This window comes from Rhinolophus hipposideros (genome assembly GCF_964194185.1).
Source record: "Rhinolophus hipposideros genome assembly, chromosome: 3".
NCBI lineage: Eukaryota > Metazoa > Chordata > Mammalia > Chiroptera > Rhinolophidae > Rhinolophus > Rhinolophus hipposideros.
The window spans coordinates 69,749,438-69,766,398 of NC_138049.1; the positions used below are offsets into that span (position 1 = coordinate 69,749,438).

General features: G+C 37.6%; 1 protein-coding gene across 2 annotated transcripts in view; it reads left to right on the plus strand.

Annotated features, from left to right (window-relative positions):
• The window catches only part of LCA5 (lebercilin LCA5), a 143,771-nt gene extending 130,000 nt beyond the window's left edge, over positions 1-13,771 (plus strand). For both annotated transcript variants that reach the window (XM_081038353.1, XM_081038352.1), the window contains exons 4-8: positions 4,917-5,054; positions 5,970-6,066; positions 6,697-6,839; positions 9,082-9,214; positions 11,074-13,771. In XM_081038353.1, the coding sequence (XP_080894479.1) occupies positions 4,917-5,054; positions 5,970-6,066; positions 6,697-6,839; positions 9,082-9,214; positions 11,074-11,933 (1,371 nt within the window). In that variant the 3' untranslated portion in view covers positions 11,934-13,771. The remainder of the gene's footprint in view (positions 1-4,916; positions 5,055-5,969; positions 6,067-6,696; positions 6,840-9,081; positions 9,215-11,073) is intronic.
• The last annotated feature ends 3,190 nt before the right edge of the window (positions 13,772-16,961 follow it).

The following is a 16,961-nucleotide window of genomic DNA, read 5'->3' on the forward strand; positions in this document are numbered from 1 at the left end:
AGTACAGTTAATGTGTCTCAGAGGTCCCTTAAACTGTACTCATTTTTTTCAATTATTTTTTTTAGTTTTGCTGTTCTGATTTGGTGTTTTCTGCTACTTTGTCTTTCAGATCGCTGATTTGATCCTCTGCTTTATCTAATCTACTGTTCATTCCCTGTAATGTATCCTCCATTTCAGTTCTTTGTTCATTTCTGACCTTTTTTTTTAATGATTTCTTCTTTGTTGAAGTTCTCATTGAATTCATGTATTCTTCTCCTAAGTTTATTGAGCATCCCTTATAACCAGTGTTTTGAACTCTGTTATCTGGTAGATTGCTTGTCTCCATTTCATTTAGTTAACTTTCTGGAGTTTTGTCCTGTTCTTGTATTTGGGACATGTTTCTTTGTCTCCTCATTTTGTCTGTCTCCCTGTGTTTGTTTCTATGTATTAGGTAGATCTGCTGTATCTCCCAGTCTTGACAGAGTGGCCTTATGTAGTAAGTGTCTTGTGAGGCCCGGTGGTGCAGTCTCCCTCTTCACCTGAGCCAGGTGCTTCTGGGGTGTCTCTCCTGTTGTAACTGAGCCTTGATTGCTGACGGCACATCAGTAGGTGGGATTGACTCTCAGGCTGACTGGCTGTGAGTGCTGGCCATGATTGCAGTGGACAAATTGTTCTGTAGGGTTTGATCCCATAGAGCAGGAGTCACTTTAGCGGGGCTTTGGTGCCAGTCGAGTCCACGCTTTAAATGTGTCATTTGTGGAGCTGGTTGGGTTATGGTTTCATGGGGTCTGAATCCAGCCACCTTTGTGTTGGTTCTGGAGCCTCTTGGGAGGGGCTTCGTTACAGACCAATGTCAGCCACCATTTGTGTCTGGCTTGGTGCTACTTGGTGGGAAATATAAAAGATCTATGTTTCGTGTGGCTTGCAAGAGGCTATGTTGTGAACTGAGGCTGGCTGTCACTTGTGTCAGGTTGGGAACCTTTTGTGGGTATCACTGTGTGATCTGAATCCAGCCACTACTTATGCCAGGCTTTTGGCCACTTAGTTTAAGCTGTTTTCCGTGCCAACACTTGCTGCACCTTAGGCCAGGCCTGGGAGTGCCACATGATGGGAGTTACAATGCAAATGGAGACTGGTTGGCACTTGTGCTGGGCTTGGGGCCACTTAGCAAGAAGTACAGGGTGTGCTGAGGCCAGCTGCTCCTTGTTTGGGGTTTGTGGACCTTTGATAGATTTTAGGAAAGTCTGCAGCATGAGCCAAGGCTGGCCACTGGTATGAAAAGTCTCTCAGTGGGAGAGACTTGGGCCAAGCATGCAAGTTGGGTGGAGTGGGGTCTCAGTGAATCACCAGGGCAGGGCAAATGGTATTAGCCAGGTTAATGGAGAATGTAGATTTGGTTTCCACCTGTACCTGCTCGCTGGGTTGAGAGGAGCACTCAACAAAGGGAAATAGCTGCTGCCATTACCACCATCCCCTGAGAGAGCTTCCCTGAACCCGGCTCCCTCAGCCCTAGCCCTAAAACTAGTCAATTCAGTTTCTTCCCCTATGTTCCTGGTGCTTTTATCGCTGCTACTCCTGCACTGGAGCCCAGAACAAATAAGTTTGTGAGTGAGTGAGTTCATGTGCAGGCCCCTCGACACAAAGGTGACTGAATTCAAACCACATGAAAGCTACCCAACCAGCTCCATAAATGTCTCCAGCAGCCCTGTCTCACGCGAATGCAATCTCTTGCTGATTTTCACAGTTAGATGTTGTGGGACTTCTCTTCCTGGCACTGGTGCCCTGGGGCAGGGGGCCCATTGTGGGGCTGGATTACTCTTCGTGGGGTACCTCTGCAGTTGACAGATTCCTCCCAATTCTTAATCGCTGCACCATGGGTGTGGGACCTACCCATCTGAGCCTCCACTCCTTCTCCTTGTCATGGCTCTTTTATATCCTTAGTTACAGGTCTGTTTAGCTAGTCTTCAGGTGGTTCTCAGTGGTGGTGGTTGTATAATTCAGTTATAATTTTTATGTGGTTGTGGGAGGTGAACACAGCAGTTACCTAATCTTCCATCTTGACTTCAAGTCTTTCTTCTGCTGATAGCAATTTATTTTCATTCACTTGTTAAGTTTCCATCTTTTTACTCTCCTCGTTTTATATTTTTGATATTACAGATTATCTCTTTGTTGTGGTTTCATTACCAAGTTGTGGTAGCTATAGTTATTTTTTTTCATTGGGGTAGGGGAACAGTGTTTTTGGGGAACAGTGTGTACTTCCAGGATTTTTTTCCAACAAGTCAAGTTGTTGTCCTTTCAATCTTAGTTGTGGAGGGTGCCGTTCAGTGTCAAGTTGTCGTTTCAGTCTTAGTTGTGGAGGGCGCAGCTCAGCTCCAGATCCAGTTGCTAGTTGCCAGTTACACAGCCCACCATCCCTTGCGGGCGTCGAACTGGCAACCTTGTGGTTGAGAGGACGCACTCCAACCAACTGAGCCGTTCGGGAGCTCAGCGGCAGCTCAGCTCAAGGTGCTGTATACAATCTTACTTAGTTGCAGGGGGTGCTGCCCACCATCCCTTGTGGGACTCGAAGAATTGAACCGGCATCCTTGTGGTTGAGAGCCCACTGGCCCATGTGGGAAACAAACCGGCAGCCTTTGGAGTTGGGAGCATGGAGCTCTAACCGCCTGAGCCACCGGCCGGCCCGGCTATAGTTATTTTTAATGTTCTTTTATTTTAACCTTTATGCTGTAATTGTTTAATACACTATTCTATAAAAGAGTTGTACTTTTCTAATTCTGTTTACCTCCTTAATCAGAATTTTGTGTACCTTTATCTTTTCATTTCAACTTGAAGCGCTCCTTTCAACATTTCTTGTAAGGCAGGTCTAGAGGTGGTAAACTCCCTCTGCTTTTGTTTGTTTGGGAATGTCATATTTCTCCATATCTGAAATGTAACTGCTGGATAGAGTATTCTTGTCTGGCAATTTAAATATTTTAATAGTTTGAATACGTCCTTTCATTCTCTCCTGGACTATAGAGTTTCTGCTGAGAAATATGCTCATAGCCGTATGTGGGTTACTTTGTAGGTTACTGGGGTTTTGTTTTGTTTCTCTCCAGTTGTCTTTAAAATGCTTTGTCATTGACTATTTGACAGTTTTAATATAATGTGACTTAGTGGTATTTTTTTCTTGAGATAATACTTAGAGGTTTTATTAGCTTCATGGACTTAAATCTCCAGTTCCTTTCTCAGGTTTGAGAATTTCTCAGCAATTATTTATCTAAGTAAGTCCTCTGCTCCATTCTTCCTCTCTTCTCCTTTTGGTATATCCATTAATCTTAGGTTGGCTCTTTTAATGCAGTCTGACAGTTCTTGTAGGGTTTTTTCACTTTTAAAAAATCTTCTTTCTCCTCTTCCACCCGGATCATTTCTAAATTCTTATCTACTAGCTCACTTATTCTCTCTTCCATCTGATCTACTCTATTTGCAGTGTTTTTTAATGCATTCTCCATATCTTTTGAGCTCTTTAGCTCCAGAATTTGTTTGGTTCTGTTTTAGAATTTCAATATCTTTGGTAAAGTACTTCTTCTATCCATTAATTTTATTCCTGAAGTCATTGTATTGCCTTTCTGAATTTTCTTGAAGCTTGTTAAATTTCTTAACAATTATTTTGAATTCTTTATGAGTTAGATACAATATTCCATGTCTTTGGGTTTGGTTGCTAGAAAATTATCATTTTCTTTTCGTGATGCCATGTTACTGTAATTTTTCATTGTGTCTGATGAAAAGTGCCTCTGCCAAACACCTTTGTTTACTTGATTCTGACAATGCAACAGGTTTGTAATTAGGAGGCTTCCTCTTGTTTTCCAGAAGGTGGCAGGCACTATGGCACATGGTTTTGGTTTCTCTTACCAAAGCCATCTCACTGCTGAGGTTGGGCGCTCATGCATAAAAAAAAGTTAGCGGAGAAAAAACAGTGGTGGCGGTAGAGTGAGGGGAGGTATGTGCTGAACACATGGGGTGCCCATGTGGGGGATCCTCCGGTAGGGTGAGTCCCAGAGGTCTGTGGGTGGGTCTCTTGCCAGAAATCCTGGGGCATACAGTAGGAGATATGTTCCTTCAGTTCTCTGGTCTGCCTTCTTCCTTTTCCTCTCCCTCGTTACTATGGTCTCTTCTCAGAGAGAGAGCAACAGGTCCCTCCAGCCGCAGCATGCACAGTAGGGCCGACCCTTCCCTACCCCGCCCCGCCACTCACCACCTTACCCACCTCTGCTGCCACCGCCACTCTCCTGGCTCTGCAGCCTGCTGTGAGATCCACTCCACCCACTTTTAGGTGTACAGATGGGTGGATCTCTAGGGTGTCCTAGTATGCTGTGCAAGGGCATTTTTGTTCCCTTACAGATGTCTGATTAGTTTTAAATCAAAGGAGAGAGAAAAAGAAAATGACTCAAACCATCATGATACTGGCATCACCTAAAAGAAAATAATTTTAACCTAAATTCTTTCATAAGCTTCATGGAACGTGTTTGAAGACTGTGGAAATGGCTGTTGTTTTTATTCAGAAACATTTTACGAGGTAATCTCTGCACCTTGAATAGTGCTGTGTAATTTTACACAGCTGTCTTGGTATCTCTTTGCCCAAACAGTGATTCTCAAAAACCCATGTTTCTCATCACATCCTGTGGTTGTCTTTTGCTCCCAACTTAAATGACTATTCATATGCTTCAGGCAAATGCTTAAGAATTTATTTACAAATCATCGTGAAAAACAAAAAAAGGAATAATAGGCTAAGTATGTTACTAAATTGTTGGTAAGTCTATTTCCCAGTTTAGTTTATATTCCCAAACACAAATCCAAGCCTAGTTTGTATGTCTACTGAAAAAGTCACTTTGATGCTAAGTACAATGTTTTACTGTTGAATTATTTTTAAGTACTATTTTTTATGTGTACACATATCATAGGAACTATCAAAAAACCTTGAGCTGAGTACTAACAGTTTCCAACGACAGTTGCTTGCTGAAAGGAAAAGGGCATATGAGGCTCATGATGAAAATAAAGTTCTTCAAAAGGAACTACAACAGCTCTATCTCAAATTAAAGGTAAGCCCTTTATTTTAAATTGCATTTTCTCTCTATAATATATGTTAGATGAAAACTCAATATTTTACAACACTATTACTTTTCATATTTGTAAGTGGTACAGTGTCATTTACAATTATAATCTCTTTGGCACTTACAAAGAAAAGGTGTGTTAATATAATCAGTATAGCACATCAAAAATGAAACATTGACTACACTAATATGAATGATATAAATGAAATAAGTTATAAAACCCTAGAAGAAAATTATGTGAACTAGAGATTTTCTGTGTTGTCTAGTTGAATAATCTAGTGTTTTTCCTCAGATAACTCCAGGATTAATCATTTAAAGTTATTTCAAATAATGCTCTTCATTTTCACAATGTTTAGAGGAAGCATTCAAATTAGTTAATTCTGTTAAAGCAGGTGTTCTTAATTCTATCCTGAGGTAGTTGATGGGTTGAAGTTTTGTGCAAAATTTAGTGTTTATGCATTATCTTGCATAGAATTTTCACTTTCTTAATCAAATTGTCAGAGAAAGCTGTAGCCCCAAAATGGTCAAGAACACTTGTGTTTTTAAAAAGGTCTAATTTTTAACTTGTTAATAATTCATAACTCACATTTGAGAGATACCAAATTTTTTGTCTCTGTGACTAAGCCTGGAAGACAACTTAGGACAATACTACGTAGCTCTGTAAGTAGGAATGGGTTTCTCTCATTTTTTGACTGCCAATATGTATTGGACTTTGCAGGGAGAATCATTGCTCTACCCTACCCTAAGTGTCCTAGAGACTTTCCTTTCTATCATTAGGTAGTTACTAAGGGAAGCTGAATTAGAAATATTCCAATTAGGTAAGTGAAGTACCAGTTGACAAAGTGAGGAGTTTTGTTTTAAACAGAGACTTTACAGCCTTAATTGTATTGCGTTTGTTTTCAGGAAAAAGAGAGAGAACTGGATATAAAAAACATATATTCTAATCGTCTACCAAAGTCTTCTCCAAAGAAAGAAAAAGAAGTTATATCAAGAAAAAATGGTATAGTAGCTATTATTGTTGAAAAACTTGTTGTAACTATTACTTATTAATAACAAAAATTCTGAAATGGAAGGCAAAGGGGAAAGAACTTACTGAAATGAATTTGTTTCCTTTAATCTATTGACAAGTTTAATATTTAATGTTAGTTTTTATGACAACACATAAGCACACCCCAAACTAGAGATTTTAGTATAATGAACCTTTATCACCTAGCTTTAACAGTTATACATTTTACTAATTATGTTTCATCTAATTTTTAGAGTATTTTAAAGCAAGTCCCAGCTATTTTATTTTACTCATAAATACTTTGGTATTGTTATGCATATCTACATTTTTTTAAAACAAAAGTATAATTTTTCTCTTCTGTGAGTTACAAAAAGTTAGAAACATAAACTTTGTAAAAGCTTAATAGGACTTACCTGTAAGTATCGTCCTCAAGTTACATAATTGCCAGTAAATCCTAGAAACAAAAACATAATGGTGAGTAGTCATGGAGCTGAGCAAAACATGCATTATCTCACTTAGATGGTGAATACATATGTATATATATACACACGTACCAGTTGAATTCCATATATCTTAACCAATGTTCAATACAATTAGAAAATTCTTTTATAATTTCCATCGTAGCTGCATGCCAGAGTGATTTTATATACCAGTGTACAAAAGGAGTACAAACCAGTGAAGACTTGAAGCTGGAAGAATTTCCTATTATACCACAAGCAGTTGTCTGTTATGAAAACAGATGGGAAGAACCTGAACATCTTACTTTGGTGAGTTTAGCAACATGATTAGGTACTAAACTCTAGGTTTGAAGTTATTCCTAAAACACAGTATCAAACATTTTAAAATTTCAGCAATGATGCTAGTGCTATATCTGTAAATATGCAACTAGCCTTTTAAAGAAATAGAGATAACATCTGTGTATTTATTAAATTCCTTTGGATTGACTGTTAGTTCACATTGCATCTTTCAGATGCTCAGAAAAGTTGATTGTACTGTCTAGTTGGAGGTAAAAGAGAAGAAAAAAAAAGTTACTTACTTTACCCAGATAATCTCTAAAAATCCTCCTTTTAAGTTTAATAGCAAATTATAGTAGTTTTCAAATGATATGTTAGAATTTGACTACATTTCATTTTTTCGGCCTCCTATGTAAGAAAATTTTACAGATTAGTTGAATGCTGAGGTAACTAATTGCAGTGGAATCTGATTTTATACCATTCAAATTAAGAGTGGCATTCGGGGGAGTGGGGCTGTGTGTTGTACCTTCATTTAAAAGGACTTATATTCCGAATACTGGAAAGTTCTTTTCTTTAAGAGGTTTTTCTCTTTAGTGTTGACAGTTTAAAATCCAAAGGAAAAAATGTGCCAGAGAGCCATCATATTTCATAGAATTCTATATTTTTGTACCCTGTAAGTTTCCCAGTGACCTGTGATCTTTTCTTCTTGTATAAAACAGAAAGGATGGACTGATTTGGTTCCTGTATGTACTACTCTAGTTTTTTATGTTTATTTTGTTTTTGTTTTACAATCTAGACCAGTTAGCTGTATCTGCTGTTTCTTTCTATATTTGCACTTTCTTTCTATATTTGCACTATCATTGAGATTAGATCATGTTAATTTGTCAAAGGGAAAGTGTGGAATAGCAAAATAATTCTTAACTTTAAGAAAATAAAAAATATTTGGTCTTTATAGGTTTCAGCAGGAGGAGCGGTAACCTGATATGGTGAAAAGAGTATAGACTTGAATTTAGAATTGCTTTTTAATTAAATTCTGGTTCTAACAGTTATATGACTTCTTGGAGCCTTAATTTCCTAATTTGTAAAATGGGGGTGTGTTACCCTTCAGGGTTGTGGTAATAACTAATTCTGAAATTATAAAGCTCTTAAGATTGATCCTGCCACTTTAAAGGGCCTCAGCAAATGGGAGCTATGTTACTTAAAGTACAGGCTAAGTTGTTATTGGAAAGAGACCCAGAATACAATTGCTCAAGCAAGATACGAGTTTCTTTCTCGTAATAGACTGAAGGTCAGTGGGTAGTCCAAGATAGGTGACAGCTTGGATCCATGGTAGTAATCCTCTGTCTTACCGTTCTTCCACGTTAAAGACTGTAGTCCTCTTTTACATGATTGGAACTGGCTCACCACCCCTATGAGAAGGAAAGGGCAAGCAGCTTTTGTTTTTATAAATACTTCCCTCTCTCACCCTATTGGTCCTGTCTGGCTGCAAGGGAGGCTAGTAAATACAGTCTCCAGTTGAGCATCCCTATGCCCTGCTAAAACTCAAGGTATTCTGTAACAAAAAAGGAAGAAGGGGAAGATAGATATATTAGGGGACAATGCTTTACTATACAAGTCTATTAATAATAGGTATTTTAATTTTGTTAAGAAAAATTACACGCATGAAAGTGACCATAAGAAACAAGGAATTTGTTTTTATTTGACTTAAATATTACAAAATTTATTGATTGAAGGCTTTGAGCCTAAAGGTATAAGCAAGATTCAAATTCTATTATAAACTTGAAAGATTCAGTGCAGTTGTTACTGCCTGTTTTATATATTAGGTTGGTGCAAAAGTAATTGCAGTTTTTGCAATTTTTAACCTTTTAAACCGCAATTACTTTTGCACCAACCTAATAGTTCAACACCATCTCATAGTTGGTTAATAGCTTTTTCTGGTTAACTGAATTAATCAGATTATGTTGTGAAATGTACAAGCAAGAATGTTTCTGAAATTTGTCTTTTCGGAATTTCATGTAGGGTATTGGCTTTGCTTTTGTTATGTTGGTTCTGGCATAATCTTATAAATGTTTCTTTAAAATTTTAACTAAAGAAATAATCCAGTGTGCTTTTAAGACGTCTTTCAGAGGATGGTAATTTGTGACTTAACTGAAAATTTGCTTTAATTTCTAACTTAGTTGATGTCATGCTTAATGGGAGATAAACTATGATATTTAAGTAGCTTCTTCCCCTTTTCCTACATGTGAACTTGCATTTTTTTAAAAATGTGTAATAGGACCTGAAGTCTCAAGAGAGAGGTGATCATGAAGAAGCAGGGATTCTAAATCCAGTGTTGGAAAGAGAAGAAAAATTTGTTAAAGATCAAGCACTCCATGTTGTAAAACAGGAGATTGAGAAGCTGGAGGATGGTAAGCGTTTGTTTGAGCATGTGATGAGTCAGCATTCCTTGGGAAAGAAAGGATTAACATCCCCTAATATCTTTGAGCTGAAGAGTGAATTGGATTACAGAACAAAAATTAGGCAGAACAAGAAAAAATGGATACAGTGGTAAGGGGATACTCTATCAGGAACCACAAACATTTGAATGATGCTACTAAGGAAAGAAAAAATGAAAACTAAGTCAGTTGCTCTTTGGAGTTACGGAATAAGGACAAGTCACCTACAAAAATTTCAGATGAAGTGAAATTCAGATAAAGGGGAAAAAAATTTTGTGTGTTAACTAGAGCTTGATGAAGATACAACTGAAGTACAATCCTGTATTGGCTTGACCTTGAAACCCTAGTGTGTAGACTAGCTCTTAATGACTTGTGAGGTCCTGAATATATTCTTATAATTTTTCTTTGGTTTTAATATGTAAAGTGAATCATTAATGTGTTCAACCGTTAATGTGGAAGTTTGGTGAACCAATGCAGTTTCAGATACTGGAAATGAAGTTCAGGAATAAACTCATTTCCATCTGGATAAAATGTCTTAAAGGTATAGCTGAAACTCTAATTCTTTGGATGTATTTTATTAGTTATATAGTAGCTGCTTGCAGAGAAATCCTTTTTTTCCCCTTAAAGTTATAGTAGCTGCTTGCAGAGAAATCCTTTTTTTCCCCTTAAAGTTAACGGACCATAAAATCATGACCTAATTGTTACTTAGTGTATGTACATTTGTGTGTGTATATTTAAAAGAATATAACAGTTGAAATAGAAGCTATATTTACATCACTATTGGCTAATGCACAAAGGGAGATGCTTTCACATGTTAAACTGTAGAACAGAAAATTAGGTGTTATATTCATTTCTGTCTAGGTACCAGAAAAGGAATAAAGTAATAGACTGTCACTTTTCTTTGTCCTTTTTGACTGATTTTTTTTCCTGGAGTCTATCTGGAATGATATCTGACATCAGTGAGAATGTATGCCATTTACTAAAATTACCAAATGCATAGTGTTCTTACATATTTTAATTTTTTATTTGGAAATAATTTTGAAATTATAGCAAAGTGGCAATAATAGTCAAAGAACTATTTAAGACTACTTTGTATACCTCATGCCTGTACCCTACAGTACTTCCATGTATATTTATTTCTCCAAAATAAGGACATTCTCTCATATCATTCCAGTATAGTTTTCAACCTCAGGAAATTAAATTTGATATGACACATTTCTCTAACCTGCTGTTCACATTACAGTTTTGTCAGCTGACACAGTATCGTCCTTTATAGCATTTTCTTATCTGGAACTGCTTCTCAGCCTTTTTAAAATATTTTGTGAGCTTAACATTACTGATGAATACCAAGTCCATTATTTTTAATAGAATGTTCCTCGTTTGGGGTTTATCTGAAGTTTTCTGTTAATTAGATTCAGGTTAATGCATCTTCTGTCAGAATACTACATAAGTGATGTGTCATTCTCAGAGTGTGACATCCAGAGGTTCAATTTATTTTTCAGTTTAAAATAAAAGTATTTTCTCCATCCATCCCACCACCCTCCATTCAGTGTGCAGCACTGTATTGGGTATAAAAATTAGGCAGAGAACTTTTTTCCTCACCCTTAAATTGAAGAACAAAATTTTTTCTTTAAATGTGAATCTTAAATGCAATGTATATTAAGTATATTCTTTTTGAATACCAGAATATCAAGTATAGAAATAAAATTTATGGTGTCTATTTTTACTGTACTGATAATACCCAAATTACATAGACTGTTGTTTTGTAAAAGATGAGAGTTGGGGTTTCCTGTTTAAGAATATTGACTGCTATAAAATTTTATTTTATACAGAATGGGAAAGAGAAGAACTTGCTAAAAGGCAAAAAGAAAAGACGTCTTTGCTGGAAAGAGAAGAAAAGCCAGCATTGGAAACTGGAAGATACCAAGTAGAAATGTACCAAATTCAAAATATTAATAAATTGGAAGAAGAGGAAGAAGAAAGACTGAAAAGACAAATGCTGCTCACTAAACTGAATGAAATCAACAGAGAACTCCAAGATTCTCAGAACCTGAAATGTTTTCCCCTGCCATTGCTACCTGATTTGGAATCTAAACTGCACTCCCCAGAGAGAAGTCCCAAAACATACACATTCTCTGAATTCTCAGAGAGATTATTTAATGGGCATCATTTGCAAGACTCTAGTCTTTTAACTACAAAAGGAGATGGTCAGAATCCAGGAAGTATTAGAAGCCCAGTGTCTCCAAAAGAGCTTGCATTTGGCAGCTATGTGCCTTCATTTGTAAAAACATCAGGGAAGTCAAATCCGCTTAGCCAAAAGAGTGGCCTTTGGGATTTCCAAAACAACGGTATAGAGAAACTTTGTAAAGACAGTGTAGATTTAACTACAAGAAAAGAGAAGAAAGCTAATCTGATGGAACAGCTATTTGGTGCCAGTGGCAGCAGCACCGTTTCCTCTAAAAGCAGTGACCTGAATTCTCTGGCTGCCAGCAAAGGAGACTTTGACCCTCCGAATTTTCTCCTTGGGGACAAAAGCAACAGGGACAGAGAACACAATGAAGATGGTTTTTTCCTCAGTGAAGGAAGAAGTTTTAATCCAAACAGACACCGATTAAAACATGCAAATAATAAACCAACAGTAAAAGCAGTTGATTCTGTAGAAGATGAAATTGAAGAAGTAGCACTGAGATGACTAACTAGAGTATACATTTTTCCAATTGTAAATACGAAAATATTTTAATACAGTATTTATTATAAGCATTAAAGCTTTTTAATATTAAAAAGTCCTTATTAAGGAATGATTTCTAATAAAGTGCAAATAAAAAGAAGTAGATCATATGAACTCCATTGGAGTTCATATTTGTTTTCTATTTTTATCCCTATTTATTTATTTGTATTTAGCTCAGTGAGAATATGACCAAAATTAGTCTTCCCGCTGATTATTGAGTGGAAATTAAGGGTGAGAGGCTCTTTGTTGGGAAGTGTAGGTCCCAGGTGGTGGAGAATGGGTGCTACTTGGGAGCCTTGTCTTTTATGGGTTGGGGCGAGGGCTCCCTTTCTTACATGGCGAGACTGAGCTTCTCTTAAGTGGAAGCAGTCACAATATGGGGATTGCCCATTCCTTTGGAAGGAAGTAGAGTTAAACACATTTCCCAATTACAAGTCTCATTAAATCACTTACCTACAACTATGCTAATAACATGAGGTTGAATTCAGAAGACATTTGTTTGCATGTACAGTTCCTCTGACATGGTTCCCAATGTAAACAGTAATTCCTTTCCTTGTTCTCCTACATTAATTTTGTCTAGGTGAGATTTCGTATCAAATATATGGAATAGAAGAAATTTCATTCCAAGATAGAAACAACTTAGACTCAATTATGTTTCCAAAGTAATGTAACTTGGAAATTTTAATATGTACTATTAAGATTTGAACTTACTATAAAACCAAAGAGACAATGATAATATAATACTATTGGATTTACAGGACTACTTTTGAGGCAACCTTGGTTAAATGTTCTAGAAATGGGACTTCTACCTTGCTATATAGGTGGATGTTTTTCTGTTGAAATGGCATTGGTCTTTTGCTGTTTGTAGTGCACATCATCTACAAAGGAATTTATGACCTTGGATTATGCTGGGTATGATTGGTCTTTAAGAAGCAATAATACATCACCAACCAAGAAGAGTTTTCTGTTTACACTGTTAAAATGAAGAATGGTGGAGATAGTGTGCCAGGGGAAGAACAAAAACGTGTAGATTGGCACTTATTCTAACGTAAGCTTTCTTCCCCCCAAGAATTTACTATGCATTCACTCATAGTATGATTTTTAATGCCTATCATACATACTGATGAGAACACCAGAGTTACTGTTTTATCTTGAGTTCTTATAAATGCTTATAATTTAATGTAATTTCATAATTATTGACAAGACTTACCTGGTTAGGTCTCTAATAAAGATATAACAGCTGTCTTCTAAATTGTGTTCCTGTCATTTACTGGGAATCAAATCTCCCCAAAGTGCTAAACTATATTTTTTTAAAAATGTAATAGATATTTTTATGTCTGATACAAATAAGCATTTAGTATGTTGCAAATCACTCTAATATATGTAAACCACAATATTGTAATGCAGTTCTTGATAAGATATTATGTAATGTTACTTTTGTTCATAGCTGCTAATTTCTCTGCCAAAAGTATTCTGATATTTAGGTTGTTTTGTTTTAAAGGCTTTTCAAAAAGCCTTTTAGTAAAGTTTTTTATTCAGGTCATTTTTATTGCTCTTGCTTTTGTCTACCTGATGTTTTCTAGTCTCTTTCATTAGATGCAACAAGACAGAATTTTTAAATTTAAAACTAAAATTAAGTTATAGACTTAGAAGCATTATGGTGTTAAAATTGGAGATTAAAATGTATAGAACAGGTTTTTATGAACAAACCTTCAAGAGTGAATCATTTTTTTTTCTAAATGTGAAGTTAAATTTGTTCTTTATACTCAGAACTCTTCTTACTAATAAAAATGAAAAACATACTATGACTCTTTGTTTGAATACCTTAGGTCACTTAGGAAATATATAGTGGAAACAGGACCTGCAGGGTTAATTTTTATTTTATTATTCACCTTTTTTTTTCTGTCCAGTATTTTTAGCTGAGGTAGAAGAATTTGTCCTAAATCAGGGTAGACAGTATCCTAGTCTTATCACATAATTATAGTTTTTAATTAATCCTTTCAACCTTAATAGCTATCATAATGGTATATATTGTGAATATAAAAAAGGGTGGGGGTCACGAGGATTAAATTGAATCATAAAATAAATTTATTTCATGGCTGACTTGCTATTTTTCTGATTCTCCTCTCCATCTCATATTCAAATATACTACTGGTCTTCCTTGTTGGGTTTTAGTTGGGTATCTGCCTGATGAAAATGGGAAGGGAAATTTGTATTACACTAACAATATGGACTTTTAAGAATTAAAAAATTTACCATAAATTGTCAAGAAAGGATCTACCTTTAAAGCTGTTTTCTTTCTACACAAATACCCCTTTCACATGAAAGTCTCCTTTTATATCACTTGAAAATGCTCTCCTTTTAGTAAAGAGCATGTATTCATTAATTGTTTGAGTGCTGCTTGGCTGCCCAGCACTGTATTAGATGCAGGGGAGTAAGACTGTTCTGGTCCCTGCCCTCAGAGAGTGAATACAGAAAACGATGAGCCAACCCTGTCTACACACCTACTCCGAGTGTCTAAAGTTTCCTCAGTTGTTATTGGTCTTTTAAAATACTTCTTAATGTAGTTTTGAGGAGTAAATGAAATACTTAGGGTAATGCTTGGCTAGGTGCCTGGTATGTTATAAGCACTGTAATAAACCTCAGCAGTTATCAAAGCTAATTATGAGTTTCTTTTATGGCACAATCTTAAAAATAGACCACAGGCTGAGTTCTGGTCAAGATGGTGGAGTAGGTAAATGCTGTGCTTGCCTCCTCCCATGAACAAATCAAAATTACAACTAAATTATACAATAACCACTGAGAAACACCTGAAGACTAGCTGAGCAAAAGTCCTCTAACTGAGGATATAAAGAAGCCACAATGAGACTAGTAGGAGAGGTGGACACATGGAATGTGCAGGTCCCACACCCATAGTTTGGCGATTAAGAATTAGGAGGGATATCTCAGGTGCAGAGTTTCCCCCTGAGAAGTGAGGTGTCACAGCCCCACACCTGCCTCCCCAGTCCAGGGCACTAGTTAGTACCAGGAAGACGATTTCCCACAGTATTCGGCTGCAAAACCTGCAGGGATTGCACCTGAGTGAGACAGAGGGCAGCTGGAGTCCCAGGTGATCCTCTTGTGGGGTTGCACACAGATTCAGTCACAGACTCGCTGAGCTCCTGTGCAAGGGGCAGCAGCTTGAAGAGGGCCAGGGGCATACGGAGAGGAAATGAACTGACTGACTTCAAGGCAAGAGCTGGAGGGGCAGGGGTCAGGACTGCTCTCTCCAGGGATAGAGGTGCTGGCAAGCACTATTGCTTCTTTGTTGAGCCCTCCTCCCAACAAGTCAGCAGGCATAGGCTGATGCGAAATCTGAGCCCTCCATTAACTTGGCTAGTCCCTCCCCTCCAACCTGGTGGTTTCCTTGACCCCACCCCAGCCAACTCACATGCCTTGCTGAACTACTTCAAGCCCCTTTTCTACACCAATAGCCTACCTTGGCTCGTGATGTGGGTTTTCCTAAAATCAAAGGTCCACAAATTCCAAATAACAGCAGCTCACCTCGGCAGGCTCTGTACCTCAAGTCCAGTACAAGTGGCAACCAATTTTAACTTGCATTGTAACTCCCGTCAGTTGTCCCCAAGCCTGGCATAAGTTGAGCCATTGCTGGCCTGGAATTAACCTGGCACAAGAGGTGGATGGCCTCAGCACACATAGTGGTGCCCTTCGAAGGGCCGCAAGTCTGACAATATTGGCAGTTGGAATCAGTTCACAGCACAGTTTCCTGCAAGTGCTTCCAAGCCCAGCACAAGTGGCAGCCTACCACAGATCATTTTGTATTTCTCACTAGGCAGCCCCAAGCCAGGAACAAATGACAGCTAAACTTGACCTGCACCGAAGATCCTCCAGAACCAATCCACCCAGTGGATGGCTTCATACCACAGCAGAGTAGCACCCAACCAGTTCCACAAATAACACACCAAAAGATAGATTTGGCTAGCACCAGAGCTCCACTAAAGCAATTCCCGCTTCATGAGACAGGTACCTACACAACAGTTTGTCCCCTGGCTGTAGTTACAGTCAGCTCTTGCAGCCAGCCAGTCAGCCTGAGGGTCAGTTCCACCCACTGATGTGCTAACAGCAATCAAAGTTCAACTACAGCAGGAGGGCACATACAGCCTACACAAGGGACACTCCTGGAACACCCAGCTCAGGGGCACAGGGACACTGCAACACTGGGCCCTACAGGACACCTACTACATAAGGCCACTCTGCCAAGACTGGGAGATATAGCAGATCTACCTAATACATGGAAACAAACACAAGGAAGTAGCCAAATGAAGAGACAAAGAAATATTCCAAATGAAGGAAAAGGAAAAAAACTCCAGAGAGAAAACTAAATGAAATGGAGACAAGCAATCTACCAGATACAGAGCTCAAAACACTGGTCATAAGGATGCTCAATAAACTTATGGAAAGAATAGAAGAACTCCGTGAGAACTTCAACAAAGAGAGAGAAACTGTGAAAAAGAACCAGTTAGAAATGAAGAATACAAGAACTGAAATGAAGAATATATTACAGGGAATCAACTGCAGATTAGATGAAGCAGAGAAATCCGCTATCTGGAAGACACAGTAGCAGAATATACCCAATTAGAACAGCAAATAATAATAATAATAATAATAATAGAATAAAATGAGGATAGTTTAAGTGACCTCTGGGACAACAGAGGTGTGTACTAACTAAGTGTACTAATATTTGCACCCTAAGGGTATGAGAAGGAAAAGAGAAAGACCAAGGGATTGAAACCTATTTGAAGAAATAATGATAGGAAACTTCCCTAACTTGGTGAAGGAAATAGACATACAATCCAGGGAGCTCAGTCCCAAACAAGTTAAACCCCAAAGGGCACACAATAAGACACATCATAATTAAGATGCCAAAGGTTAAAGACAAAAAGAATATTAAAAGTAGCAAAAGAAAAGTAGTTACATACAAAGGAGCTCCCA